The sequence below is a fragment of the Enhydra lutris genome, unplaced genomic scaffold (assembly GCF_002288905.1).
Source record: "Enhydra lutris kenyoni isolate GAN:26980312 unplaced genomic scaffold, ASM228890v2 scaffoldscaffold2, whole genome shotgun sequence".
NCBI classification, from domain to species: Eukaryota; Metazoa; Chordata; class Mammalia; order Carnivora; family Mustelidae; genus Enhydra; species Enhydra lutris.
In genome coordinates this window covers 68,846,818-68,870,855 of record NW_019154086.1, presented here as the reverse complement: position 1 = coordinate 68,870,855, position 24,038 = coordinate 68,846,818, and the positions used below count along the sequence as shown (strand labels likewise).

General features: G+C 39.7%; 1 protein-coding gene across 2 annotated transcripts in view; it reads left to right on the top strand.

Moving 5' to 3' along the window:
* The first annotated feature begins 239 nt into the window (after nucleotides 1-239).
* Nucleotides 240-24,038, top strand: part of LOC111147317 (crystallin beta-gamma domain containing 3) — a 111,625-nt gene continuing 87,826 nt past the window's right edge. For both annotated transcript variants that reach the window (XM_022503318.1, XM_022503310.1), the window contains exons 1-2: nucleotides 240-388; nucleotides 17,258-17,324. In XM_022503318.1, coding sequence (XP_022359026.1) covers nucleotides 240-388; nucleotides 17,258-17,324 — 216 coding nt within the window. The remainder of the gene's footprint in view (nucleotides 389-17,257; nucleotides 17,325-24,038) is intronic.

Below are 24,038 nucleotides of genomic sequence, written 5' to 3'. Positions count from 1 at the left end.
CTCCCGGGGACGGGCTAGTCGGGGGCGGTAGGAGGAGCCAGCGCGCGGTTGGAGCGCCAGCCGCGCGGAGAGCGCATCGTGCCCGCGCCCGTCCCGCCGGGAATGGACTGAGCCGCGCGGGCGGCCCGTGCCGAGTCCGTCCTGCCTTTGCCGGGTCGCGCTACGCCGGGCTCCGGGCACAGGACAGTGCCTTGCCGGTTCCCCGCGGACTGCCCCGAACCCGCAGCCGAGCCGGGGAGATGTCAGGCGGCCGAAGGAGGGGCGGCGCCCCCTGGCACACCTTTTCCCGGTTCTTCGCTCCCCGAAGCCCTTCGCGGGACAAGGAAGAGGAAGAGGAGGACAGGCCAGGGACGAGCCAGCCGCCCGCTCCAGGCCACGGCACTGCCAGGTGGGAGCCGCGGGGGACGTCGGGGGCCCTAGCCCGACAGCCCGCAGCCAGCGGTTCTGGGGCCAGGCTCCGCTCGCCACTTTCTGTTCTCCTTTGCTGAAGTTTCCTCCTCCTCGCCCAGTTCCCGTGCCGCTTCACTCCCTTTTCTTTGGTTAGTTAAATCTGGGTGAAGTTCGTGACCCGCGGCGGGGTGCGTTCCCACCGGGCCCAGGCGGCGCGGTGCTCTTCCTTCCCACCTACCCCTCCCCGTACGTGATTCTGTTCCCGTTCCACACTGGCGTCTGCGCTCCCAAGTTCTGTGGCAGAAGCGAGTCCCCCGGCGTCCTGCCGGCAGTAATGGGAAACAGTTGTGAGCGAGCCGAGCCACCCGCCGGGGCAGAGCGGGCGTGATCCCAAACCACTCCGGAGGAAAGGTAAAGCGTTGGAGCGCCACCCCCTCAGCTTTTTGCCAGCCTAGTTAAATTCACTCGAAGTGTTTTTTTTTTTTTTTTTTTTTTTTTTTTAAGAATTGTGGTAATGAGTTCCCAGGACTTCATCAAAATACAAAAACCTCGCTAGTTTTATTTAAATGATGCCGCCCTCCTTCCCCCTGTTTCTTTGGAAACATTTGCCTCAAGTTCCCCAACAGATTTCAAAAAAAACCAGAACGACTCCTGTCTTGGTTTCAGCTTGGAAAATGTGCCCATTCTCTGCAGTCATTGCTCCTTCCTCCACCTGCTGTGAAATCGAATATATATATAATTTTTTTTTTTTAAGACAGGTCTCCTTAAAATGCCGGTTTCTGAGTCTTTTCATCCATTTTGAGGAAGGAAGAGGGGTCAAATGAAATACATCCCACTGTTTTAAATTTTTGATGAGAAGACAGGCTTATACTCTCCTCTCCCAAATTGCACCGGAATTGTGTAATCCGTTTTGATTAGAAGGCCGCTCTCTAGAAAGCTATGTTTACTTCAGATTTTAAAGACTTCGGGAGGACTTCAGAGGAAAATGGATAGGAAGCAGAACTGTGTGAGTGTGCTGGTGTCATTAGTATTCAGGTCTTGTGATTTGACTCTAGGTGTTTATGTGTTCCTCGGTTTCCCTACTTGTGAAACATTTGCAGTATGAAAGTCTGTTAATGCTCCATCTTTCCAAGAAAGCACCTGTAACTGGTAAACTTTTCCTGGGAAGCTTCAGCTGTTGTTGCCCTGGTAAGGGAGAATTTAAAATTCAAAGTTACATGGTAGTTAAAAATAGTTTTGAAGTCTGACAGGGTTCAACCAGAATGTCAGATCTGCTCGTGTGGGCAGACAGCCCGAGGTGCCTGCCATCCTTGCAACAACACTAATCATCTTGGATAATATGCAAGCAGTGTTTAAAAGAAATTCCAAGTAGACTCAGCAAAAGTTGGCAGTTCCAACACTGTTAGAAAGGAATAAGCTGGCCAATTTCAGGTTCACAATAGGATTGTGCAGAAAGCTCTGCCTACCTTCCTGCCCTAATTTGGCTCTTCAGACACTTACCAAATCTAATCTCTCTCTCTGGATAACCTCTCTAGCAACTAGCCTCTTTTCTATTTAGCACTTCTCCATTCTCATTATAGGCACAGGCTGTGGCGTTTTGACACTGAGAATTTTAATTGTGCTTATATGAACACTAATTTTGTCCTCACCTTTTTAGAACTTGCCAGCTGTTAAGGGGATAGCAGTAATCCTTTCTGTGGGTGTTTTATCTTTTAAATGAGCTTTAATCTTTCTTTTCAAGAATATAAACACACAAAGCCTTTATTGAAAGTTTAATGAAACAAATGGAAACTCTTAGTAGTACCCAGTGTCCTAGTAACACAACACCCTGGTGTTACAGGATTGGGAACAGAATTGCGATCTGTCACTGTGTTCTTCTTTCAAAATGAAAGGGTATTTTGGCTGTTTCTCTTAGAGGCAGTGAAAATTTGTAGTTTTAATGGGAGCCCAGTTTACCTTTTACACTGGTAACCCCAACAGCAGACATGCAGTGTGGTAGGTATGTAAAGATGACTGAAAAAAAGTACTTTCTCTCAAGGAACAGTAAGCTGAAAAGACCATTTGCAAACAAATACTAGTACATTTCATGCATATATCTAGCACTTAACAACTTAAAAGTAGTTTTAAGGATATTACACTTGAAGTTGGACAAACCTTTGTGATCAGTGTCCTCATTTTACTGTAAAAAACAGAGTTAAACTTGCGGAAAGGCACATAGCTACTTTTCAGTCAGTGAACAAGTAATAATCGGATGCTGTGGCCTAGAACTTTGAGATCCCTTAAAATACATTAAGGATTGGTAACTGCTTTCTGATTTTTCAGTGTACTTAAAATGCATTTTCTCAGACTGCCAACTTGTACGGTCTCCTTTTCTACACTCCCAGTGTTGCTTATGTGACTTTTATTATATAATTTATGCATGTACAAATACGAAATGGGATTTAACGGAATTCCTTAAGAACAGAATGAAAACTAAACATAACCATAAGACCAATAAAAGTCAGTTTTTAAGCATTTAAACTCTTTTTTGGTTACCCACACAATGCAATGGTACCAACTGAAACAAACCCGAGGTGGTTTGGTGGTTGCCATGACTCGACAGCTCTGTACTGTGCCATGATTCAGGTCTTCTAATATTTCTTTATTTGAACCATAGGAAAACCTTTGCTTTTATGATGTGCTCTAAGTTATTTGGGCTTCATTTGGTGTGAACACATCATTTATATATTGAGTTTGCTACTATTCTATTCTCATTAATCTTTGGCAGTTAAGAAAGGTCTGTTTACATCAACACTGCAAATTCAGGTATGGACACTTGAATTGCTTGTTAGTACTTTCCTTGGATGACTGACCAGGTCCAGGAGGTGCTTATATTTTAGATCATATAGAAATATGTGACTGAAGCTTTCATGGGAAACTTGAGAACTCTGAGTTCTGTGGATCCCAATTTGAGAATCACTGCTATAATGTTTAACCCAATTTATGTGCACACAAGGAAAGGACTCATTACAAGTAGTAGGGGTCTGCAGGGAGGGCTTCACGGCTGAGGGAGTTTTACCTGGTTCTTCAAGACATTGGTAGTGTTTTGTTTTTTTTGTTTGTTTTTTTTTTTTTTTTTAAGATTTTAAGGACATTGGTAGTGTTTTAGGAGGGAACTTAGCCAGGAAGACAAATAGGGAACAGGTATTCTACATTGAGCAAAGGCCTATAGGAGGTTGTGATCTGTTGGGGACTATATACATTAGTGGGACAGAGTGAAAGACGCAATAAGAAAGATTGGAGGTGGGTCACGGGATTCTCTAGACAGTATTTGGTTCTCAATTTAAATTTTAGACTATTGGGAAAGCCTGTTAAACAGACACTGCTAGAATGTGAAATTTGGAGGATACCTACCTATTAATGTTCTCCACTTAGAGAAAATGATTGCTCACTTTTGTTTCTTTGCTATATCACACGTGATAGACCTGTTTAAAAGGAGCTCTGTGTGACATTTTAACTCAGGAGAGGGGATAGTAGGGTGAGATCAGCATTTATCAAGGGCAAATTGTACATGTACTGCTGGGCTGGGTACTTTTACTTTCAGCATCTCATTTAAACCTCACCTTTAGCCTTGAAGGTTGGTATGCCTATCACTATTCTGACAATTGAGGAAACTGCGGGTGAAAAGTTCTTAATGGTGAACACTGTTCGTATCTTGGGTGGAACAATTCTTGGTGGAACTGGACTCTGCTGTCCTTTGCAAGACATTTCTCATCCATGACCTCACCCACTAATTAATTTCCAGTAGCATCCTCTAGTAATTGGGATAATCCAAACACCTCCACCCAGGTGGATGGGAGTTAGGATAACTCTCCCAATAAAAAAATATTTACCCCAAATCATGAGAGTAATAAGTTTCAGGGGAGAGATTTGAACCTCTGTTTCTCTGACTCTAAAGCTCTGGTTCTTTTTTCCACATCATCTTGCCCACCACCGTTCTGAACTAGGCTCATTCAAAACACATTTGAATATGTAAGTCAATTGGAATTTTTCATACTCTGTTCCAGAATGGGTGGCAGAAATGTGGCCCTTTTCAGATATATCTTTTTTTTTTTTAACTATTCCTTTCAGTGTTCTAGTATATTGTTATTGAAAAAGGTAAGACAATCATTAGACCAAGGATGGGGACTGTGTCTTATTTCTTTTACCTAGCTCAGGTGAGGAGTGTATCATTGTTGATAGAGTATTAAAGCACTTATTAGTGGGTTTCAGCCAATAGTACCCTCCCTCTTGAGCTGGGCATTTAGAGATGTGAGGGACCTTGAAAGGATTCTACAGTGTTTGGCTCTCTGTTAAAGTTCAGAGAATTTTTGCTTCTCACTATGGCTGAGGGTGTTAAATGGGTGGAGCCAGGCTGCTAGTGGCTTGCTGTGTAGGAGATACTCTCATTAAAAAATGTCAGCTGTGCCCCTGATGCGTCAGAGCTGCTGGCCTCCAACTTAAAGAACCAGTGCTGACCACAGCATCAGGTGTGTGAGGAAAAGGAGCTGTGTCCTCTGAATTTCATGGTGATTGTATTTTCATTGATTTGAAAGCAGTGTAGAAAATACTTGGTAACTAGTTTATTTGAATAGGGGATACCTGTGTGGTCTTGAAGGACCCCATCAACAGTTCATATCTATTGTAATAAAGATGACTGGAAAATTCCAGAAGTCCTCAGCAGTATATATGTGAGAATCTTGAAATCCCATGTTGACTGAAAGCACAGAAGCTACCTTTGGAAGTAGAGTAGAAATATAGACTGTTTTAAGGCATTGAAACTATATCCTCTTTCAAGTGAGATTTCTATCTTTGGGATTTAACAAGGTGTCTTCCAGTTGCCTAATTTGGGGATTCTGTTTCTTGGTTAGGGCATTCCTTGTAAACTAACTCAGTTGTACATTCTAAATGTTAAAGTAGCAAGTACCTCACGTCCCACAATAAGCTTATCTTCTCAGAACTTCTAACTGTATTGAAACAATGATAGCATTTTTTTTCATCTCAGAGGAAAATATGTAAAGGGATATTAACAGATTTTGTGAAGAGGAAAATAATGTTCCCTTCAAGATAAAATATTTCATTTCCTAACTAGAGTTCTGATGAAACACACTGCAGCCTAGATATGCTAGAAATGCTGATACAACTGTTGTAGTGAGAAAACATAGGTTGGTGTAAATTTAAACTCAGAAAAATAATCTGGGCTATTTCCTGAAAAGAAAAGATCATCGTGAAATAAAAGCTTAAAACATCATTTATTTGGACTCTGTTCATTCCATAAATTTGAATAGCTACTATGTGTCAAATAGGATACCACACAGTGGGGATAAAGATCAGTGAATAATCAAAAGTGCTCTTGAAGAGTTCATAAATTAATGGAAGAGACAAAAAGGTACATCTCTGTTCTCAAGATGAGCTTATTACAAGCCAAAAATGTTTTTGGCATTTGTGACTTTTTTGGTTCAGAACATACTTACTGTTTCATGACTGTCAAATATTGTATGAGAGCTTTATTTGGGCTTTCAGAATATCTTCCCACATTATTAACTTTTCTCTGAACATAGTTTAACATCCTTTGCTAACCAGAATACCGGGAAGATGGGACAGTAACTGGGCCAGCAGGGTGAGTGGCAAGTGCTTCTACTCCTCTTGCTCTTCCTAGACTCCACAACTTTGGCAAGTTCTAGATGGAGGCAGAAAAGCACATCCTCTTGGGAATTAATACTTCACATGAGTGAAGATCCTTACACAAAATAACTTGATGTTGATAGAAAAACAGGTTGAAGCTTTGTGAACAGAAACAGCTCAGTCTTAATGTTTGGTTGGCAGTTGTGAATGGCCAGTGGTATAGCTCCAGCAGGACTATCCCTCAAAGTGTAATCCCTTGGGGATATTTAATTGCAAGTACCCCCAAAGCAGTGAGACAACTGTTTGCTTAGTCGAGTGTTTTTTCCCTTGGTTTTTTTTTGGGGGGGGGGGGGATTGTGTTGTTGCCTGACAGATTAGAGATGACAAAAACTAAATCGTCCTTTATTAAGATCTTAATTAGACCCAAGCCCTGTGCCTGGGACTTTAAATATACACATATGCTTAATCCTTAGCAGCCTTTGAGAGAGGTATCTTTACACCATTTTACAGATCTATAATTTAAGGCTTGGAGAGGTCCAGTAGTTAGTCAGAAGTCTCACAGCCTCTGTGGTAGAGTCAAATTCTCCTTCCTGAACTCAGAGTCTCCAGCATTATGTGATTGCTTCCTCTGCTTAACTTAGGAAGACCCATAAAAGAAAGCTGGCCCTAGAAAATAGTTTCGAATGGAAATAAAAAACAATGGCGTGCAGCTGGCCATCTGCCCAGATGGCTCAGGTCAGCACTCTGTACAATAAAGACTCTGTGGTCCTGACAACCGAGAAAAGGAAAACAAATGTATGTATCTATCAAATGACAAATTTACATTTAATCACATGAAAAGGGTCAGTCTCCTTCAAAATATATGCAAACTGGAAGGATTAGCAGGATACCATATTCCATCTAATTGATAAGCAAAACTTGAGTTAGAGGTGGGTAAACTGGAAGTGGTGACTGGTGGGAGAATAAACTGGTCCCCAGCCTTGGACATGTTCTCTCAATACTACATATTCACATACTCTGATTCAGCACTTCCCCTGTAGGAATTCCATCAGATGTACATAGCTCACAGACAGGCCCGACATTGCCTATGCAAGGCTAACCATTGTGGTGTTACTGTAATAGCAAAAGAAGAAATAGACCTGTGTGCCATCAAGTAGACAAAGGGATAAATCATGATCCAGTCATGTAAGAGAATATTACACAGCTGCCAAAAAGACTGACAAAACTTTTTTTTGTACTGATAAGGAAATACCTCCAAGATTCATTAAGAAGAAGAAAATGCAAGCTGGAAATCACTTTGTGTAGTATGTTCCCATTCCTATATAAATGAGGGAGTGTGAAATAAGTCTTGCTCTGGCTGTGTTAACAAGAGCGGATGGGAGACTTGCTCAAGAAATGAGCAACAGGAGGGAGACTTTTCATTTTATACCTTTTTATATGTAAAAAAATTATGTGAATTACCTACTTCAGGAAAGAAACATTAATTTAAGACCTGGTGAATATCTGTGTATAAATGAGTAAAAATCGAGAGAATTTAGGATCCTGACTTGGCAGAGATCTTCCAAAGAAAGAATGAACTACATTAACTTGTTCAGATGAGAAAAGTTACAATTAAGGCTGTAAATAAAGTAATATTTATATGCAGAGAAATTTGATATTTTGACATTTTTCTAAGAGTGAGGCTTCTATATTATTACTCTGTAATGCAAAACTGGGTGTAGTTAATTATCACCTCACTTTTGTGAGATCACCCATCATACACTTTGAATAACAGCATGATCCTGGCATTTCATTAATTCTTTCAGTCTTTTTGTGAAAAATCGAGACAGGTGGCTCTCATCTCTAAAGTCTCTTTCAGATTTAGCATACCAGCCCAAACTCCATGGAATAATAGGTGTGTACAAAATCAATATGCCTGTATATTAGGAAGACTTTTGTTTTACTGGAACAAGTCACGGATGAAAACTTGATCCATGTTTACCAAGAATTCATTCAGTACCCCGTGTACAAGTTACTGTGCTAGGCTCTGCGAATCCGGTGGTGAGCACACTGCAACATGGTCTTTGGCTCAAAGCATACATGCAGTTTAGTGGGGAAGGCAGATAATAGCATAAATCTTCCTTCCCTTAAAGTAAGTGCTGAGGTGGCTGTCAGGGCTGTAGGAGCATTTGACAGGTTTGGGCCCATTCTTGACACACTTTTTAGAGGAAACTTTTTAAAGATTTAAGAGAGAGTGCTCACATGTGTGAGTGGGAGGAAGGACAGAGAGGGAGAGAACCTCAAGGAGACTCCCTTCCAAGCCTAGAACCTGCTTGGGGGCCCCACATCAGCACCTTGAGATCATGACCTGAGCTGAAACCAAGGGTCAGTACCTTAACGGGCTGAGCCACCCAGGCACCCCTAGTGGAAAGTTTTAATCTTGCTTAATCTCTTTCTTCTAATATTTTTGTACGTGTGCCTAAACAACGCCGTACTGTTCTTTCTGGATTTACAAGCTTTAGATAACTTATACTGACTTCTGGTTATGGTAGATGAGGACTTAGCTATTTAGCTACTCATCCAACCTATATAATTGTTATACTTTTGGAATTAAATCGAAAAGCCAGTCTTTAGATTTTTATGAAATACAATTTTGGTTTCATTAACACAACACACTAGCTTCTCTATCTTCCTTAAGACAAGTAGCACAGATGGCAATGCGAGAAATGATGTGAAAATGGCATTTGAGTGCCCTCACAAATAGTAGTTTCATGTAATTTCTAAAGATATATGTTAGAAGTTTGTGCTTTATTCTTTGAATTAAAATTTATACAAAACATGGATACTACCTTAGTGGCAGAGGATAATTCTTTATAATGGCCATGCTTCTTATGACAAAGAATGGAATACTGTGAGTTTTCCATTTTATTAACTGGGGACAGGGGTTAGGCAAGATGTAAATTCTCAGCCTTTTATTGTCTTGTCAGATCACCAAGAAATATACCCTGGTTGGAGGGGTGGCACTCTGCTCTATTAGTCTGAACTAGAAATATGTACTATAATAATTTTGATTATTTCTTTGTTCTCTGAAGGCAAATAAGGATCTCATTTGGCAATATTGTATATATTATTGATACAACGGAATTACCATTATGTAATTTGTGGTATTAGTATTTTGTAATTTGTCAATGCTAAATTCATTTCCAATAACCTGCATTTGTTTGCTTTTTGAAATCAACTACAATACTTTGTATTTTTTTGTCCTTTTAATAGTAATATATGCTATTATAAAACAGGTATGAAACTATAAAATCAAAAATGAAGTACAACTCATAACCCTACCCACTCAGACAAATACTGTTCTTACGTACATTTCCACATATATACATATTTTTTACAAAAAGTGGAAGTTCTCTTCAGGATTTTGAACTTTATTTTTTTTTCGCTCAACAATGATGCTTTAACATTTTCTGCAATAGTATATATATTTATACAAATTATAAAATCTAAATTTAGTTCTTTAAAAATTTGTTTTGTCATTACTTTTCAGAATTCAGTTTGAATATCTAAATGTGCCTCTGCTTGTGTAGGGTTTGCATTTGAATGGGAGAGGGTAGAAAATTAACAAGTTCTATAATACATAATGTGCTCTGAAGTACAATAAAGCAGGGTGAGGGAATGGGACACGATGGAGGTAATGAGACTGGAGTAAGGTATAGAGAGAATGGTCATGAAAGACCCCTTTCTTGCATAACATTTGAGCAAAGACCTGCATGATACTTGGGAGTAGGAGAGAAATCTGAGAAAAGAACTTTCCAGGCAGTGGGAACAGCCAATTCCAGAGCTCTGGGGCAGGATCATGTTGGCACAGATGCCAGAGTGAGCAGAGACAACAGAATGGAAGGAAGAGTGGCTGTCAATGACACGGGGAAGGGAGTTGGGGGCCAGAGGAGGTAGGCAAAGGTAGGGAGTTGAGATGTTTACTTTTTGAAAGTATCATTTGGATGCAGATTTATATATGTTTATGTATTTGTGTATGTTTATATATTCTCACAAAGATTGCTGGTTTGTTGATGTCTGGAAGATTTGCAGTGAGAAAGAATTTGAGTTGGAGGTTAGAAGTGAGGTCAGCCTTGGTCAGGCTCTGGGAAGGCACAGTCTGGCCTGTCCTTGGATCTCCAGTGCCTCTTCCTTAGGACAGTTTGATGAATACTACATGAATCGGTGCCCATTTTAGAGGGCAGCCAGAACACTGTTTTGAGTTCATGTCACAGCAAAAGATTGAGGGTGTTGATTCATGTGGGGTAGGTCATAAATGTTCAGAATCTGGAGGGTGTGGGGTAGAGGACTTTGGGAGAGGAGAGCAGTTACTGGTGTCACCTGTAGACAGCTCAGGCACACATCAAACATACCAATGTCCTCTCTAGCCCGTGACTGAACTGCAATTATGGGTCTTGTTTTGGGGGCATGGAATAGGGGACAGGAAGTAAATCAGCTTCCAAGTGGAAACATAAATTACAGGAGAAGGCGGACATGATGGATTGGGACTGTCAGAAGAGGCTAAGGCTACAGAGCAACAGAGCTTCATAATCATGTCTATTACCTTTCCTCCCTTCTCCCAGTTTTTCTCCAAAGAGTTTGCCAGATGTCTGAGCTAAAATACATGCTGTTCGACTGCCTTAAAATTGCAGCTTTTAGTTACCTTTTAATTTGAAGCCCAGAAATAGTGCCATAACCACCTGTTTTATATTCTGTTAATGGTCACTTGAAAAATACAAGTACTGGTCTACCACTGGTAGTCACTGTTTATGAACGGACAGTTTTCCAGATGGATGTTTGTAAATCGTCAGTGTGGAACTCTGTCCCCATAGAAGCAGGGTTGGAAATGGTAGATGGCCGCACCAGGCACAAAAGTCAGTTTAATCCATAACATGCCTGCAGTCAAATATTGAACAAAGAGAACCTCTAAGCTTGCCTTACGAAGCTGTTTGTAAGAAAAAATTTCAAGGTAGTATAGATGCCCCCAAGGCAGAAGCAGACCCTTTGAAAGTTTGTGGGGATGAAAGCCCATACTGTATTTAAGGACCCAAGTGTGGGCGGAGAGGGTAGTCTAAGGGAATACAGAACAGGCCCCAGGGGTGGCTTCAGTAGGTTGGAAACAAGGACTGCACAAGTTTCTGTCTCTTTCTCAGAATGTCCCAGCGTTAATTTTGATACTGAGCTTGTTTCTTGGTTAGAGTTTCTCTGTTCCTTCACTACAAAAACTTCAAGGTTAGTCTGTTTCCTTTTCCATTTTCCCTTCAACTGGAGGATCATATGGGATTTTAGATCTGGCAGAGAGCTGGTCTGATGCTTTCATTTCACATATTTGAAAAATTGGATTCAGAAAGGTGCATTTTGACTGAAATGACCTTTGTCCCTAAGGTCTGTCCCTGAAACATAAGTCCATTTTGCAAAGCATTTCGCTACTAATAACAGGAAAGGGTGTGGATAGTTAAGAGACCCCTTCTTGTTCTCTATTATTTTTTCATTTAGTTCTCCATGGTAAAGTCATACCTGGAGGACCAAGTATGATTTGATCACATTTCAGAGGAAGGCCAGATTCTGGCTGCTTCTAGAGTTTCATCAAAGGAATGGTGACAAGTAGGCTCTGAGGTGAGGAACAACATGCCAGGCAGGAGGCCTGATGGAGTTGTGGTGGAGAGGGTGATGTTGTTTAGTAGACCCAGAAGAGGTTTAGGTTAGTGGCAGATGAGAAAACAAGATATGCCTTGACTCTCTTTCCCTGACCTTAGGTCTGCTGGTTCCTCTATTGCAGACCATACCTCATACAATGGAAGTGAAAATCAGTGGGAAAATGATTTCAGGCAGCATCAGGCTGAGTGGGATGAAGAGAAAGGAGAGAAGGGAAATCCTTCATTTCCCTAGGGACAGTGGAAAGTCCCTGTGGACAGTGAATCTGGGGAACTGTTTAGATGTATAGGGCGTTCCCAAATAGGGGGACTACATTTTATTAAGTGGCTTTGTGTTTAGAAATGGTCAGAATTACTGCCAGTAATTCAGTAATTCAGATGTCTTAAGCACCGAGCATTGCCTCCTTTCTAAAAATGGCAAGAAGTAATAGATTTTCTGCATCTGTAGAGAATGGGCAAGCCTCCAAAAGACAGTTATGAAAGCTGTATTCAGTTCTTTAACATTTCCAGATTTTTTTGATCCAGCCACAGGAATGATGTGTGAGAGAAAAGGCAGAATAAAGGCAATGCCCAGCAGCCGTGCTGCAGGAGAGGGAGGAGTGGAGGGCCATCCTCTCCCTCACTGTGTCTCCACCCCATCTTCCGAGTCTGTGTGCTGTCCCTGCGTGTCTGTCTGTTGACCATCTAGGAAGTTGCGTTCTTACCATGTGAGGAACTGAATCTGGGAGAAGCCCAGCAGCATCCCTTGTGCTTCAGTCTGTGGTATATACTGAAAGAGGGTACTTTTTCTCGTTGGTCCCACTCTGGACTTGGCGATGCTTCTCATGCTCATTAGGGCAACAGCTCTTTTTGGGGGCCAGGAGCTCAGCAGGGCCCGGGTGTTGGAAAATCGGTGATGTTTTACATGACTGAGTTTTCTACATAATGGATACCTACCCTTTATCAACACTTAACACATTTAAATAGTACTAACAGGAGATCTCTAACACTAGATCATTCTCTTCCTTACACAACTCTCAGTGGTTGGCTTCTGCTGAACATAGAAACGCTCTTAGACCATTGTTTATCAAGAGTGTGGTCAGAGGGCCAGCTGCTTCAGAACAACCAAGAAGAGGGAGTCAGTTATTGAATTGTGTATTCCTGGGACCCACTCCAACTGGAATCCTTGACAATTGGGCACACACATTTGTTTTATAAATATGATTGCCCAGCTGATTGTGGTGCATTTAGGTAGGGATTCCGAAGGAGTCAGGGCCAGGATTTCATGTGGTGTGTTGCCTGCACCCCAGCACCAAGAACAGTGCCTAGCACTTAAAGGGCATTTAAAAACAGAGGGGTCAGTACTTATCTGGTGAGTGAGTTTCTGCTTCTTATTTGCTATGGGTTGGGGAACCTTCTTATAATTTAATAAAAAATAAGACTGTAAGATACATTGACAGGATGGGGGCTTTCCTCTTTGTAAATTATTTGGACTCTAGAATGTTAATGTGCTCCGTTTTTTTTCTTGGCCCAGAGGTTTGTCTTAGTTTGTCTGGAAAGTAAACGTTAATGGCTGCACATTGGATTCCTTGTTTTCAGTATGGTTTAACTCAAGTTGCTTCAAAAATGAGGAACTTCAGTGTTACTTTGACCTTGATATTTTTCTGGGCTGTTTTGAAGGATTAATTTCCAGAGTTCTGTTAGCTAAGATGAGGCTGTTTAGAAATGCAATGTAGTCTTACTTGCCTACGTGTGGTTATGATCCCTGCCCCTCACCCCCTGCCATGAGCAAAATGTGTACTTTCTAAAAATACTGCTATTGAACTATTCCCCAGGTCCCAAAGGGTGTTAAATTGTGAAAGAACAATAAGAACGGATTGTCGACTTTCTTAAGGTTTGAGATCATCTGAATTTGAACATGTTTCTCTTTCTCTCATATATTAAAGAGTCTGAGAACACTATTCCAAGTCTTTTGAGTCTTTTTCTTTACATATTTTTTAACTAAGCAGACATCTAAGTATAGTGTTTTCAGTATTTTCATCTACTCTGTTTTATTTTTGTGTGTGTTTTGCATTACATTGTTCCCAATGCAACATTTTTTTGATTAAGCAGGCACAAATGGAGAGCCTGTTTGATGTCATTTTTTTAAAAAAATTTAACAAATATTTGAGTACCAGGCACAGTGCTTGGCCCTGGGATACAGACATGAATAATACAATTTCTGAATTTGAGTTCAAATTCTAGTTAGCCAGAGCAGAAGTGTGTGAATGGTATCACTGGGTTCAATAAGAACCCCCCAAAATATAGATTAAGCTAGGATTGAATTGTAAAGGGCTAAGAGTTGGGCAAGGTGTTGAAGGATGTAGAAGGCAGAAGAAGAAAATGGTTTCCTTGCATGTTCTGAGAATGTGAAGTGGTTCTATGTGGCAGGTGTATCTGGAGCCATATGAATAACTTTCTATATCCTAAGGACTCATCATTTTATTCATCAACTGAAAGAGATTTACTGAAAGGATTTTTAAACTGCAAAGTGGGATGATCAGCTTAACAATCATTTTGACAGGAAGAAGGTGTTGAAACAGAGCAATCCTGAAGATGCCAGAGATCAATTAAGAAGGACTCTTTTTTTTTTTTTTAGTAAACTAGAAAAGAGATGGGGAAAGCTTTAATTGAAACACCGATTTTTATAGCTAAACCAAAACTTTAAAATTTGTTGTTTACTTTAGAACTCAACACATTTTGAAATTTTTGTTTAACAGTAAGATTCATGAGACTTAAACATAGGCTATAAGTTTTAGAACGTTTTATGAAGTGTCAAATATTCTTTTGGGTTTCTTTTAGTTGTTTGCTCAATATGGAATACTTGTGTGCTGATCTATGAATATATTTTTCTGGCATTTTGTGTGTGTTTGTAGAGTGGATATAATTATAGCTACTTGAAAATACTGATATCTGTGTTAATCCCATGGATCTGGAGCTACATTTTCTACAGAGGTTTTGTACTGGAAAGGAAACTTTTATCATTTTCATTTCCAATTCACTAAGGCAATAAGTTTACAGAAAGTGCTGTAAACACCCTTAAGTACAATTTCAGGAATCTTGAAAAGAACTAGGAGACTAGGGGCTCCTGGGTGAATCAGTCAGTCAAGTTGTCTGCTTTTGGCTCAGGTCATGAGCCCAGGATCCTGAGATCCAGCCCCACATTGGGCTCCCTGCTCTGTGGGAGCCTGCTTCTCCCTCTCCTCCCTCTGCTTGTGCTCGCTTGCTCTCTGTCTCTCAAATAAATAAATAAATCTTAAAAAAAAAAAAAAAGGCACAAAAATTAGGAGACTAAAATCCTTGTATGTTTAGTTTTTAGATGGGTCATTCAAAATAGATTACAGTTAGAGAATATACTTATAAAATCACTAAGGTCAATATTATCCTTGATTATACTCCAGATTCTTATGATGTGCTCTTTTTACATGTATTGCACCCGTCTCTCTCTCTCTCTTTTTCTTTTGAGCTTAAATAGACCAGATTTGACATTTAATTTAAAACAAGAATTGTAAACAAACTTGTGACAAAAAATAAAGCTAAAATAGAAAATGGAGGTAAAAACCCACTCACTTTTAAAGTAGCAGTGTTGGAGACATTTTATAGATATATAGATGTATTTGGTTACAGTTCTGAATTGTACAATATTTCCCATTTCTGTCCCTGATGTTTCACATGGAGTTTTCACCTGTTAAGCACACAGCTCATGTATTCATCTTCTTTACTTGGTTGCTTTTGCTGTTGACATTTAAAAGGCTTGTGAGTATGACTGTGTCTTTTTGGTCTGTGTATTTCTGCATAGAGTCTGAGACTTAATAAAATTTTAATTTCATTGTATTTTCCACATGCTTGTGAGCTTTCTGTGTTTTAACCATTACCATTTGTTCCTTGGTTGGTCTACATCATTGCACTGGGCGTTATGTATAGAAAACCTAAGAGTAGCCTAAATCATGTCTTCTCTTCCTATCCTGTCCAATCTGAACTATTGAGACCACTCCTTTTCAGTTGCTCTGCCACAGCCACCACAATTGTCTGTGTTTTCCCATTCTCAGTCATTCCGCCTGCTTTATGCTTATCCCCTGGCTCAGGGCTTCCCAGTGCTCGTAGGACAAAGATCAAGTTCTGAAACGAGTCAGGCAGGTTCTCCAGAGTCTGGCAGGCACTGCTTCTGGTATCATTCTCATATCTAGCAGAGTCACCTCTGCCAAGCTGTTGTGCTCCAGTCTTATATTAAAACAAACAAAACATGGTTTCCTGAAAATGCCATGTTCTCTATTCCTGCCTCCTTTGTCTCCTCTGTGGGCACTTTCCTGAGGAGGCAGAATTGCTGTTCCTTGCTTTCTTTGTGCTCCATGGTATTTTGTTCATTTGGCAGCTGTAACTTTTACCAAACTGTATTATTAGTTTGTGTATCAGTCTCCCCTACCAGCCTGAGTTTTATAAAGACCCTGACCTACTTGTCCTTACATACTCAAGGCCAGGCGTGATCCCTGGGGCATGGCAGACAGTCATGATAATCTTCAGTGGGGAGCTGTTCAGTTTGTCTAACAAAAAAGTATGAAAACAAGATAATGTATAAACCTAGAAATACAAAATTTTGTATTTGAAATGTATATGTGCCTAATAGGAAGCATAATTTATTATGACCTCTCAGAAGGCATCTGTGAAGGTATTCTAGACAAGATAATTAGAAGTGGCAGTCTGGAAAATCAGGATCTTAAGGTGCCCTCTGGGACACATTTGGGGCTAGATAAGCCTGCATTTACATTTGAGTATTCCCAAACTTCACTAGATGATCCTGTATGTTGATAAAGACTTACTAAGGAGAAATAGATTCTACTCGTATAGTACTCACTATGGGCTTTAAAAAAAAGATAAGGCTATGGAGAACCTTAATATAAATAAAATCGTAGAGTGTTAATCATTTTCAAGGTTGTGATAGTTGTACAGTGTTGCTTCTTTGTTCGCGTGCATCATTGCTGTGATGCTGATTATCAGCATAAGAAAATGTAGCACATAATAGGCTCACCAAAATTTCTGAGGTCTGGATGAATATTTTCCAATGTGCTTTCAACTGTGGAGGTTCAAATCAACATATTCTTTTTTTTTTTTTTTTTAAAGATTTTATTTTTTTATTTGACAGACAGAGATCACAAGTAGGCAGAGAGGAGAAAGCAGGCTCCCCGCTGAGCAAAGAGCCAATGTGGGGCTTGATCCCAGGACCCTGGGACCATGGCCTGAGCTGAAGGCAGAGCTTAACCCACTGAGCCACCCAGGCGCCCTGCAAGAGACTTTTTTTTTTTTTTTTTTAATTTCTTTTCAGCGTAACAGTATTCATTGTTTTTGTACCACACCCAGTGCTCCATGCAATATGTGCCCTCCTTAATACCCACCACCTGGCATATTCTTTTACATTTGATACATGAGTCTTTTGAGCATTGCATATAAAAGCCCTTTTGATTTTTCTTTAAACTCAAGCTGTATGATTTTATTAATTCTCTTTTAATTTCAAAGAAACTGTGGTTTTTATTTTTCAGTGTTGAAAATGAGCCCATGAGCACAAGTCAGAAAAAGGAAAATGTACTTTCATCAGAAGCAATAAAGGTATAGTTTTAATATTTTATATTAAACAAATATTTCTCTTAATTTCTGTTCCTACTTCTTTTAGATTCTGTTGTCTCATTTTATATTTTACATTTCAAAAAGAGCACTATATTATTTATGGCAATCCAGCCTAGCTCTGTTGGACATAGAATTTAGGTGGGATCGGGTGAGGGAGAGGGTCATCGGGGAGAGTTGGAGAGTGGGGTGTCCTTATTCTAGCTTTGCCACTAACCAGCTGTGGGGCCTTCACCTGAGGAATTTAATGTCCTTGTCCTTAGTTTTCTGATCTGTGAATTGGATTGTCTGACCTCCATAGTTTCTTTTCTCTAGGATGTTCTTTGATTTATGATGTGTTTTTCTTTTTCTGTTTTTTTTTTTTTTTTAGAGATTTTATTTATTTGCCAGAGTTCACAAGCTCTGTGAAGCAGAGAAGCAGGTAGAGAGAGAGAGAGAAGCAGGCTCCCCGCTGAGCAGAGAGCCTGATGCGGGGCTAGATCCCAGGACCCTGAGATCATGACCTGAGCTGAAGGCAGAAGCTTTTTAACCCACTGAGCCACCCAGGCGCCCCTATGATGTGTTTTTCAAATGCTGCTAACATCTAATAGTGCTTTTGGCAGGTGGAAGTTAATAACATGTTCTTAGTATGGGATGGATATTTTGGTCAGCTCACATATGAACCAGTTTCTACAGAACAAGCATGAAAAGAGTATAAGCTACACACCTCCCTAGGTAGTTACCTCCCTAGGTATATACTGATAAGTGTGGTTAAAAATCCTTGAAAATCGGGGTGCCTGTGTAGCTCAGTCATTTGAGCATTCAGCTCTTGATTTTGGCTCTAGTCATGATCTGAAGGTCCTGGGATGGAGGCCTGCATTGGGCTCCCCAATCAGTGGGGAGTCAGCTGGGGATTCTCTGTCTCTCCCTCTGCCCCTCCCCCTCCACTTGGCTTTCTCTCTCTCTCCCTCCCTTTCTCCCCTGCTCTTGCTCCCTCCCATTCTCTAAAATAAATAAATCTTAAAAAAAATCCTTGAAAAATCACTGAACTTTGTACCATTTCTTTTTACTCATAAGTGATTTTCTAGAACCTGAGTGTTTGTGTTGTTCTGTGGTGTGATGCCAGGTATGTGATCGAGCTTTCGTATCTGTCCCGCAGTCATAGAGTTTGGACTCAGCAATTTTCTTTTTACATGATTTGTGACAATCAGTAAAGCAGAATGCTTGTGCTTTCCATGAATTTCAGAGTAAATTAGCTTGGTCAATGGACCGTAAAGTCATCTGAATTCTTATCACTGATAAGGGGGCTTCTAAACATTATATAAGGTCCAAAGGCATTAGGTATAGTGAGGATAAAGCTGTTTTCATTCTTCCCCTATCATAATTAACAATGTAAATATTTTTTTTGGAAAAAATAGCAGAGATCTGATTTATTTGACTTTATCAAAAGAAAGAAGATCAAGATCACCTTGCTTTCCTTATCTTTTTTCATTCCTTTGCTAGTTTGGCTATTAAATCCAGCTTTCAGGAGCACCTTGGTTGCTCACTCCTTTAAGCATCTGCCTTTGGCTCAGGTCATGATCTCAGGGTCCTGGGATCAAGTCCTGTGTCGGGTTTCCTGCTCAGCAGGGAGTCTGCTTCGTCCTCTCTCTGCCCCCACCCCCATGCTCTCTCTCTCTCTCTCAAGTAAATAAATAAAATAAAATAAAAAAATCCTGCTCTCAGGCTTTATAACTTCTCTACCTACTCTTTTTCTATCAGTTTAGCCAACTGTTAGCCAGCCTACTGGTTTACCACTGCAAGGCTTTTTGCATGTCTTCAATTGCCTTACGTCAAGACTTTTACTTCTAATGGTGTATATGCAGCCTTTTTCTTGAGTTGTTTTACGGGAAATATTTTCTTTTGAGATCTCAAACTTTGATGTTTCTTTGGCTACTAACTCCTGTCACTCCATCTCCTAATCCCTCATTTCCTCCGACCTTCACCAAACATTCTGATCTCCTTGCTGCCTTCCCCCGTCTGAGGCTCCACTTGTTCCCCCACTCAGCCTGTAACTGATACTATACTCCTTCGGCTCTGATCTTACTAAAAACCAAAAAAAAAACCCAAAACAACAAAACACAAAAAAAATACCTTCAGCCTTCAGACTTGGCCTTTCCTGTAGTCCTACTTTATACCTGTGGAGATTTGCTCCAGAAAGTCACAACTTTGTAGATGCAGTAAATGTATACGTTGGGAAGATATAGTGTCTGGGCCTCCATGATTCGTCTTTTCTATGCATTCTTAATATCTTGGTTTGATTGCCCAGGTTAATTTCACTTTGGGATCTAGGTCCCCAAGCAAATATGGCTCATAGTCATGAGATTGTTTCTTTTAGGATTTGAGGCCCATTGCATTACTTAAACATGGGCAGCGCAGTTAGCTTGTAATGTAGAGTGAGCCATGTCACTCTCACTGCAGTGGCCTGAGCATTTTGGCCCTTGTAGTTGTTGCTTTATCTTCCAGAAACTACTAGTAAGATTTCTTCAGTCTAGCCACATAGGCCCCAGTGGTTTAGATACCTGTTGTCAGGCATCAGAAATACATATTTTGATAACACCAATAGCACCATACCTTGGGGAAAATGGGTTAGAACCATATTTATGGTCTTGTTATTCTAAATAGTCTCAATTCAAGTATTTTCATTAGCAAGTGGAATAAAATGTGCATTTGTTTTCTAATGAATAATTTTCTGTAGCAGCACTCCACTGTAATGTGATATTTGTGTTCCCATGCTTCCATCTTGTTAATCTGAATTTTATGATAATGCCTTCTATGATAAGAAAAAAATATACAGCATTTTTCCTGTTGAGTCTGAAACATAACAGATTTATGAATAATAAATGTTCTTATCCTTTTCTTTTTGTATTTGACTTTGAGAAGCCAAATCAAGATGTTGATGATTGTTTGGTTAGAAGTTTAAACTATGAAAATCAATTATATTTTCAAACAGTTAAAGACTATAGAAGCTTTGTATTATCTTTGGACATCCTTGTATTCTTAGTTATCACTTACATGCTATACAAGGTTTGCTGTTTTTTAACATTGTAGGCATTTCTAATGCTAGCATTTATCATTCCAATGATAGATAAATTTATTTTTATTGAATTAGGTTCTTGTATCAAGCTGGCAAAACTTCTAAATATTTAGTCCATATTCTACCTTTGTTTTTCTGTGGGTTCTACAATTTTGTCTTGTAGTCTTAGACACTTGGTCCTGTTGCATTCATGTCTATTGTTATTTAAAAGAGTAGGAATGCATGTTCTAATTTCCTGCTGCCATCTACCTACTTCAGAGGAATTTTCATCCCTTGTTGTCTTCCTAGGATAAACTCCCCAAAGCCCCGTGCTTTTGGTTTTGATCCAGCTTTCATCCTCCTGGTTTTGGTCTCTTACTTCCTGCCTTCTCTTAGACCTTGTCTTGATTATCCATCCCTCCATCTTCACTGGCTTCTATTTTTTTTCTGAAACACTGTTGTTTTGGGGGGGCATCTGGATGGCTCAGTTGGTTAAGTGTCTGACTCTTTATTTTGGCTCAGGTCATGATCGCCCAGTTGTGAGATTGAGTCCTGTGTTGGACTCTGGGCTGGGAGTGGAGTCTGTTTAAGATTCTCCCCTCTCTCCCTTCCCCTGATTCCTCCCACTTCCCTCTCTCTCCCCCTCTAAAAAAATAAGCAAATAAATCAGTTGTTTTTTTTCTCCTTTGGTGGGTCAGGTTTCCTTTCAATCTATCGTTTTATATCACTCCCCATTTTTACCCCAAAATTTCTTATGAAAGTCTTTTTCAATCACTGTTTAATTCTTAATCCTTTCTAATTTGATTCCTGGCTCTTCTCTAGTTCCCTCACACATGGGAAACTTAGTACTGTGCCTGGTACATGTGTCGTAAGTACTCAGTAAGTAGTTAAATGAGTAAAAGTCATTCCATGAAACCAATGATCGCTTGCTAACCACAGTCAATAGTCTTCTCTTAGTTCTTATTTAAAAAGTTGAGACATTGATTTTCCAGGTCTTGTCTTCTTTCCAGAAATGTGCTTTATTATCTTTGTTTCCATTAATATTGTACTTCATTGCAATTCCTGCCTCTGGCCATTTCCTTCTGTTTCCTTTTGGTTAAGTTACTTTTCATATAGATGTTTCTCAAAGTCCTCCATCTTCCTCAATGTCAGTCTTCCAAACTTATATCTTTCAGTCATATTGCTTCATTTTTTGGCTCTCCGATCTCTTCTTGACATCCTTCTTGAACTCTAAGCTTGATTTTTGGGGTTCCAGACATTTCTGTATGGATGGCCTTTAATACCTCAAATTCAGTCTGCCCAAAATTCTCTGTATCTTCAGAGATGTTCTTTCTACATATATGTGGTTGGGAGGTAGGAAGGATCATTTAACTGCTTGGGATGGGAGAAGAGCCCTTCCATCTGGAAATTTTTTTTTTTCTTTTTAAAATTTATTTCAAAGTGGGGGGAGAGAATGAGAGAGTACATGAGCACGGGGAGGGGCAGAGGGAGAAGCAAACTCCCTGCTGATCAGGGAGCCCAGCGTTTCCTTGGATCATGACCAGAGCCGAAGGCAGACACTTCACCACCTAAACCACCCAGGTGCCCTTCCATCTAGAGATTTTCAAACTCTTTACTTTTAATCCTGTGTCTCACACTGTCCTAAGTGGTACCTAGTGTCTTCAAAACCTGAACTTTTTCAGGCTGTCTGTGGATTAGATTGTTTCCCTCATGATCAGAGTTACCCCTTGCAGACACTTGGGTAGAAGCTTCCTGTGGTCAGTTACTCTGCCTTCATCTGTCTGTGCCTTCTAAACCCTTTTTGAAATCTCTTATCTGCTCGTATCTACTCTCTCCCTCTCTTTGTATTTATAACTGAAACAGTTCCTTTACTGTCATTTTAGAATGTTTTGTACAAAAGAAGCAATCAGTATGTGTGGTAATCAGAATTTTTATCTCTTTTTGTAATTGAAGAAAGTGAATCTCAGAAATTTTCACTTAACAAAACCCACAGTTAGTGAGAGGAGACAAGAGAATTCAGATGTAGTTCTGTATAATGTTTTCCATTTGTGAACTTAATTTATAAGATATTCATAAACTAAATTTACCAAAAAGAAATCTTATTATAAAATTAAGAGAGCTATGGCAGTAAGTCTATTTTCAGAAGTGAGCCATGAGCTAAATAAATGAATCAAACCTGGATCATAGGTTGTAGATTCTCTAACCCAGACCTAAATAAATTGATGATCATTAGGCTTGTTCTCAGCAGCTTGACATCTGCTTTATATAAAATTTAACTTTTGTTCCATTTTAGAATTGTTGTTATAACTAATCCTACAAATCTGATGAAAGTTCTGGAGTGGTTTTTACTTTTTTTTTTTTTTTTTAAGATTTTATTTATTTATTTGACAGAGAGAGATCACAAGTAGACAGAGAGGCAGGTAGAGAGAGAGAGGGAAGCAGGCTCCCTGCTGAGCAGAGAGCCCAATGCAGGACTCGATCCCAGGACCATGAGATCATGACCCGAGCCGAAGGCAGTGGCTTAACCCACTGAGCCACCCAGGTGCCCTCTGGAGTGGTTTTTAAAAGGCAGTGGTTGATAGATGCATATGATGTTCTATGAATAATCAAAGAGTATCAATCTAGTGTGTATTATTTTTACTTAAGATTTGTAACATTTTTTTAAAAATTATTTATTTATTTATTTATTTATTTATTTGACAGACAGAGATTACAAGTAGGCAGAGAGGCAGGCAGAGAGAGAGAGAGAGAGAGAGAGAGAGAGAGAGGAGAAAGCAGGCTCCCCGTGGAGCAGAGAGCCCGATGCAGGACTCGATCCCAGGACCCTGAGATCATGACCCGACCCGAAGGCAGAGGCCTAACCCACTGAGCCACCCAGGCGCCCTGTAACACTTATTTTTAATCTTAGAAGCAAATAATTTGCAACAAAGAGCTACACTTTTTTTTTTTTAACTATTACCTCTGTTTACTGATAGGTAAAGATGGAAACATTGTAGCTCAAGAATATCTTACTGAAGAAAAATAGTCACTCATTGTTTTTTATATTAATCCTATATTGAATGAACAGTGCTGTTTAGAAGATGGATATATTAAATTTATACATCTGATCATATTTTGATTTGTGTAACTCTTCTTTCCTTACTGATGTTTTTCAACGTTCTCTTGGCCAAAAGTGAAATGATAGTCAAATTTAAATGCATTAAATTTTTTCTTGGTTAGGCTAGGGGAAAATTGATTATTGAACTAATTTTTAAAATAAATTGTGGCCTTAATAAATGCTTGGCTATCTTTTTTTCTCATCGATATAGATAATAGCAGCAGTATGACATCAACTTACAAAGATTTTCAAAAACTGGAACTCCTTTTAAAAAAATTTTGACTTATTTGCATTTGGAACCCATTTATAAATGGATTAACTTTAATTGTTGGGAATGTTGATGAGGGGAATGAGTTGTCTCATAGTGAGCCACTATTTCTCTGCCTCTGCCAACTATGAGCCCCCTTGGAAATGTTTTAAAATTAACATATGCAGTGATGGAAAGAACAGCCTTTGGAATCAGGCAAATCTGGGCTTAAATCCCAGCTTTCCATGTGGTAGTTTTGTAATCTCGGAAAATTTACTCAACCTATTTAAACTTTGGTTTGCTGATCTGTATTGGTTGGGG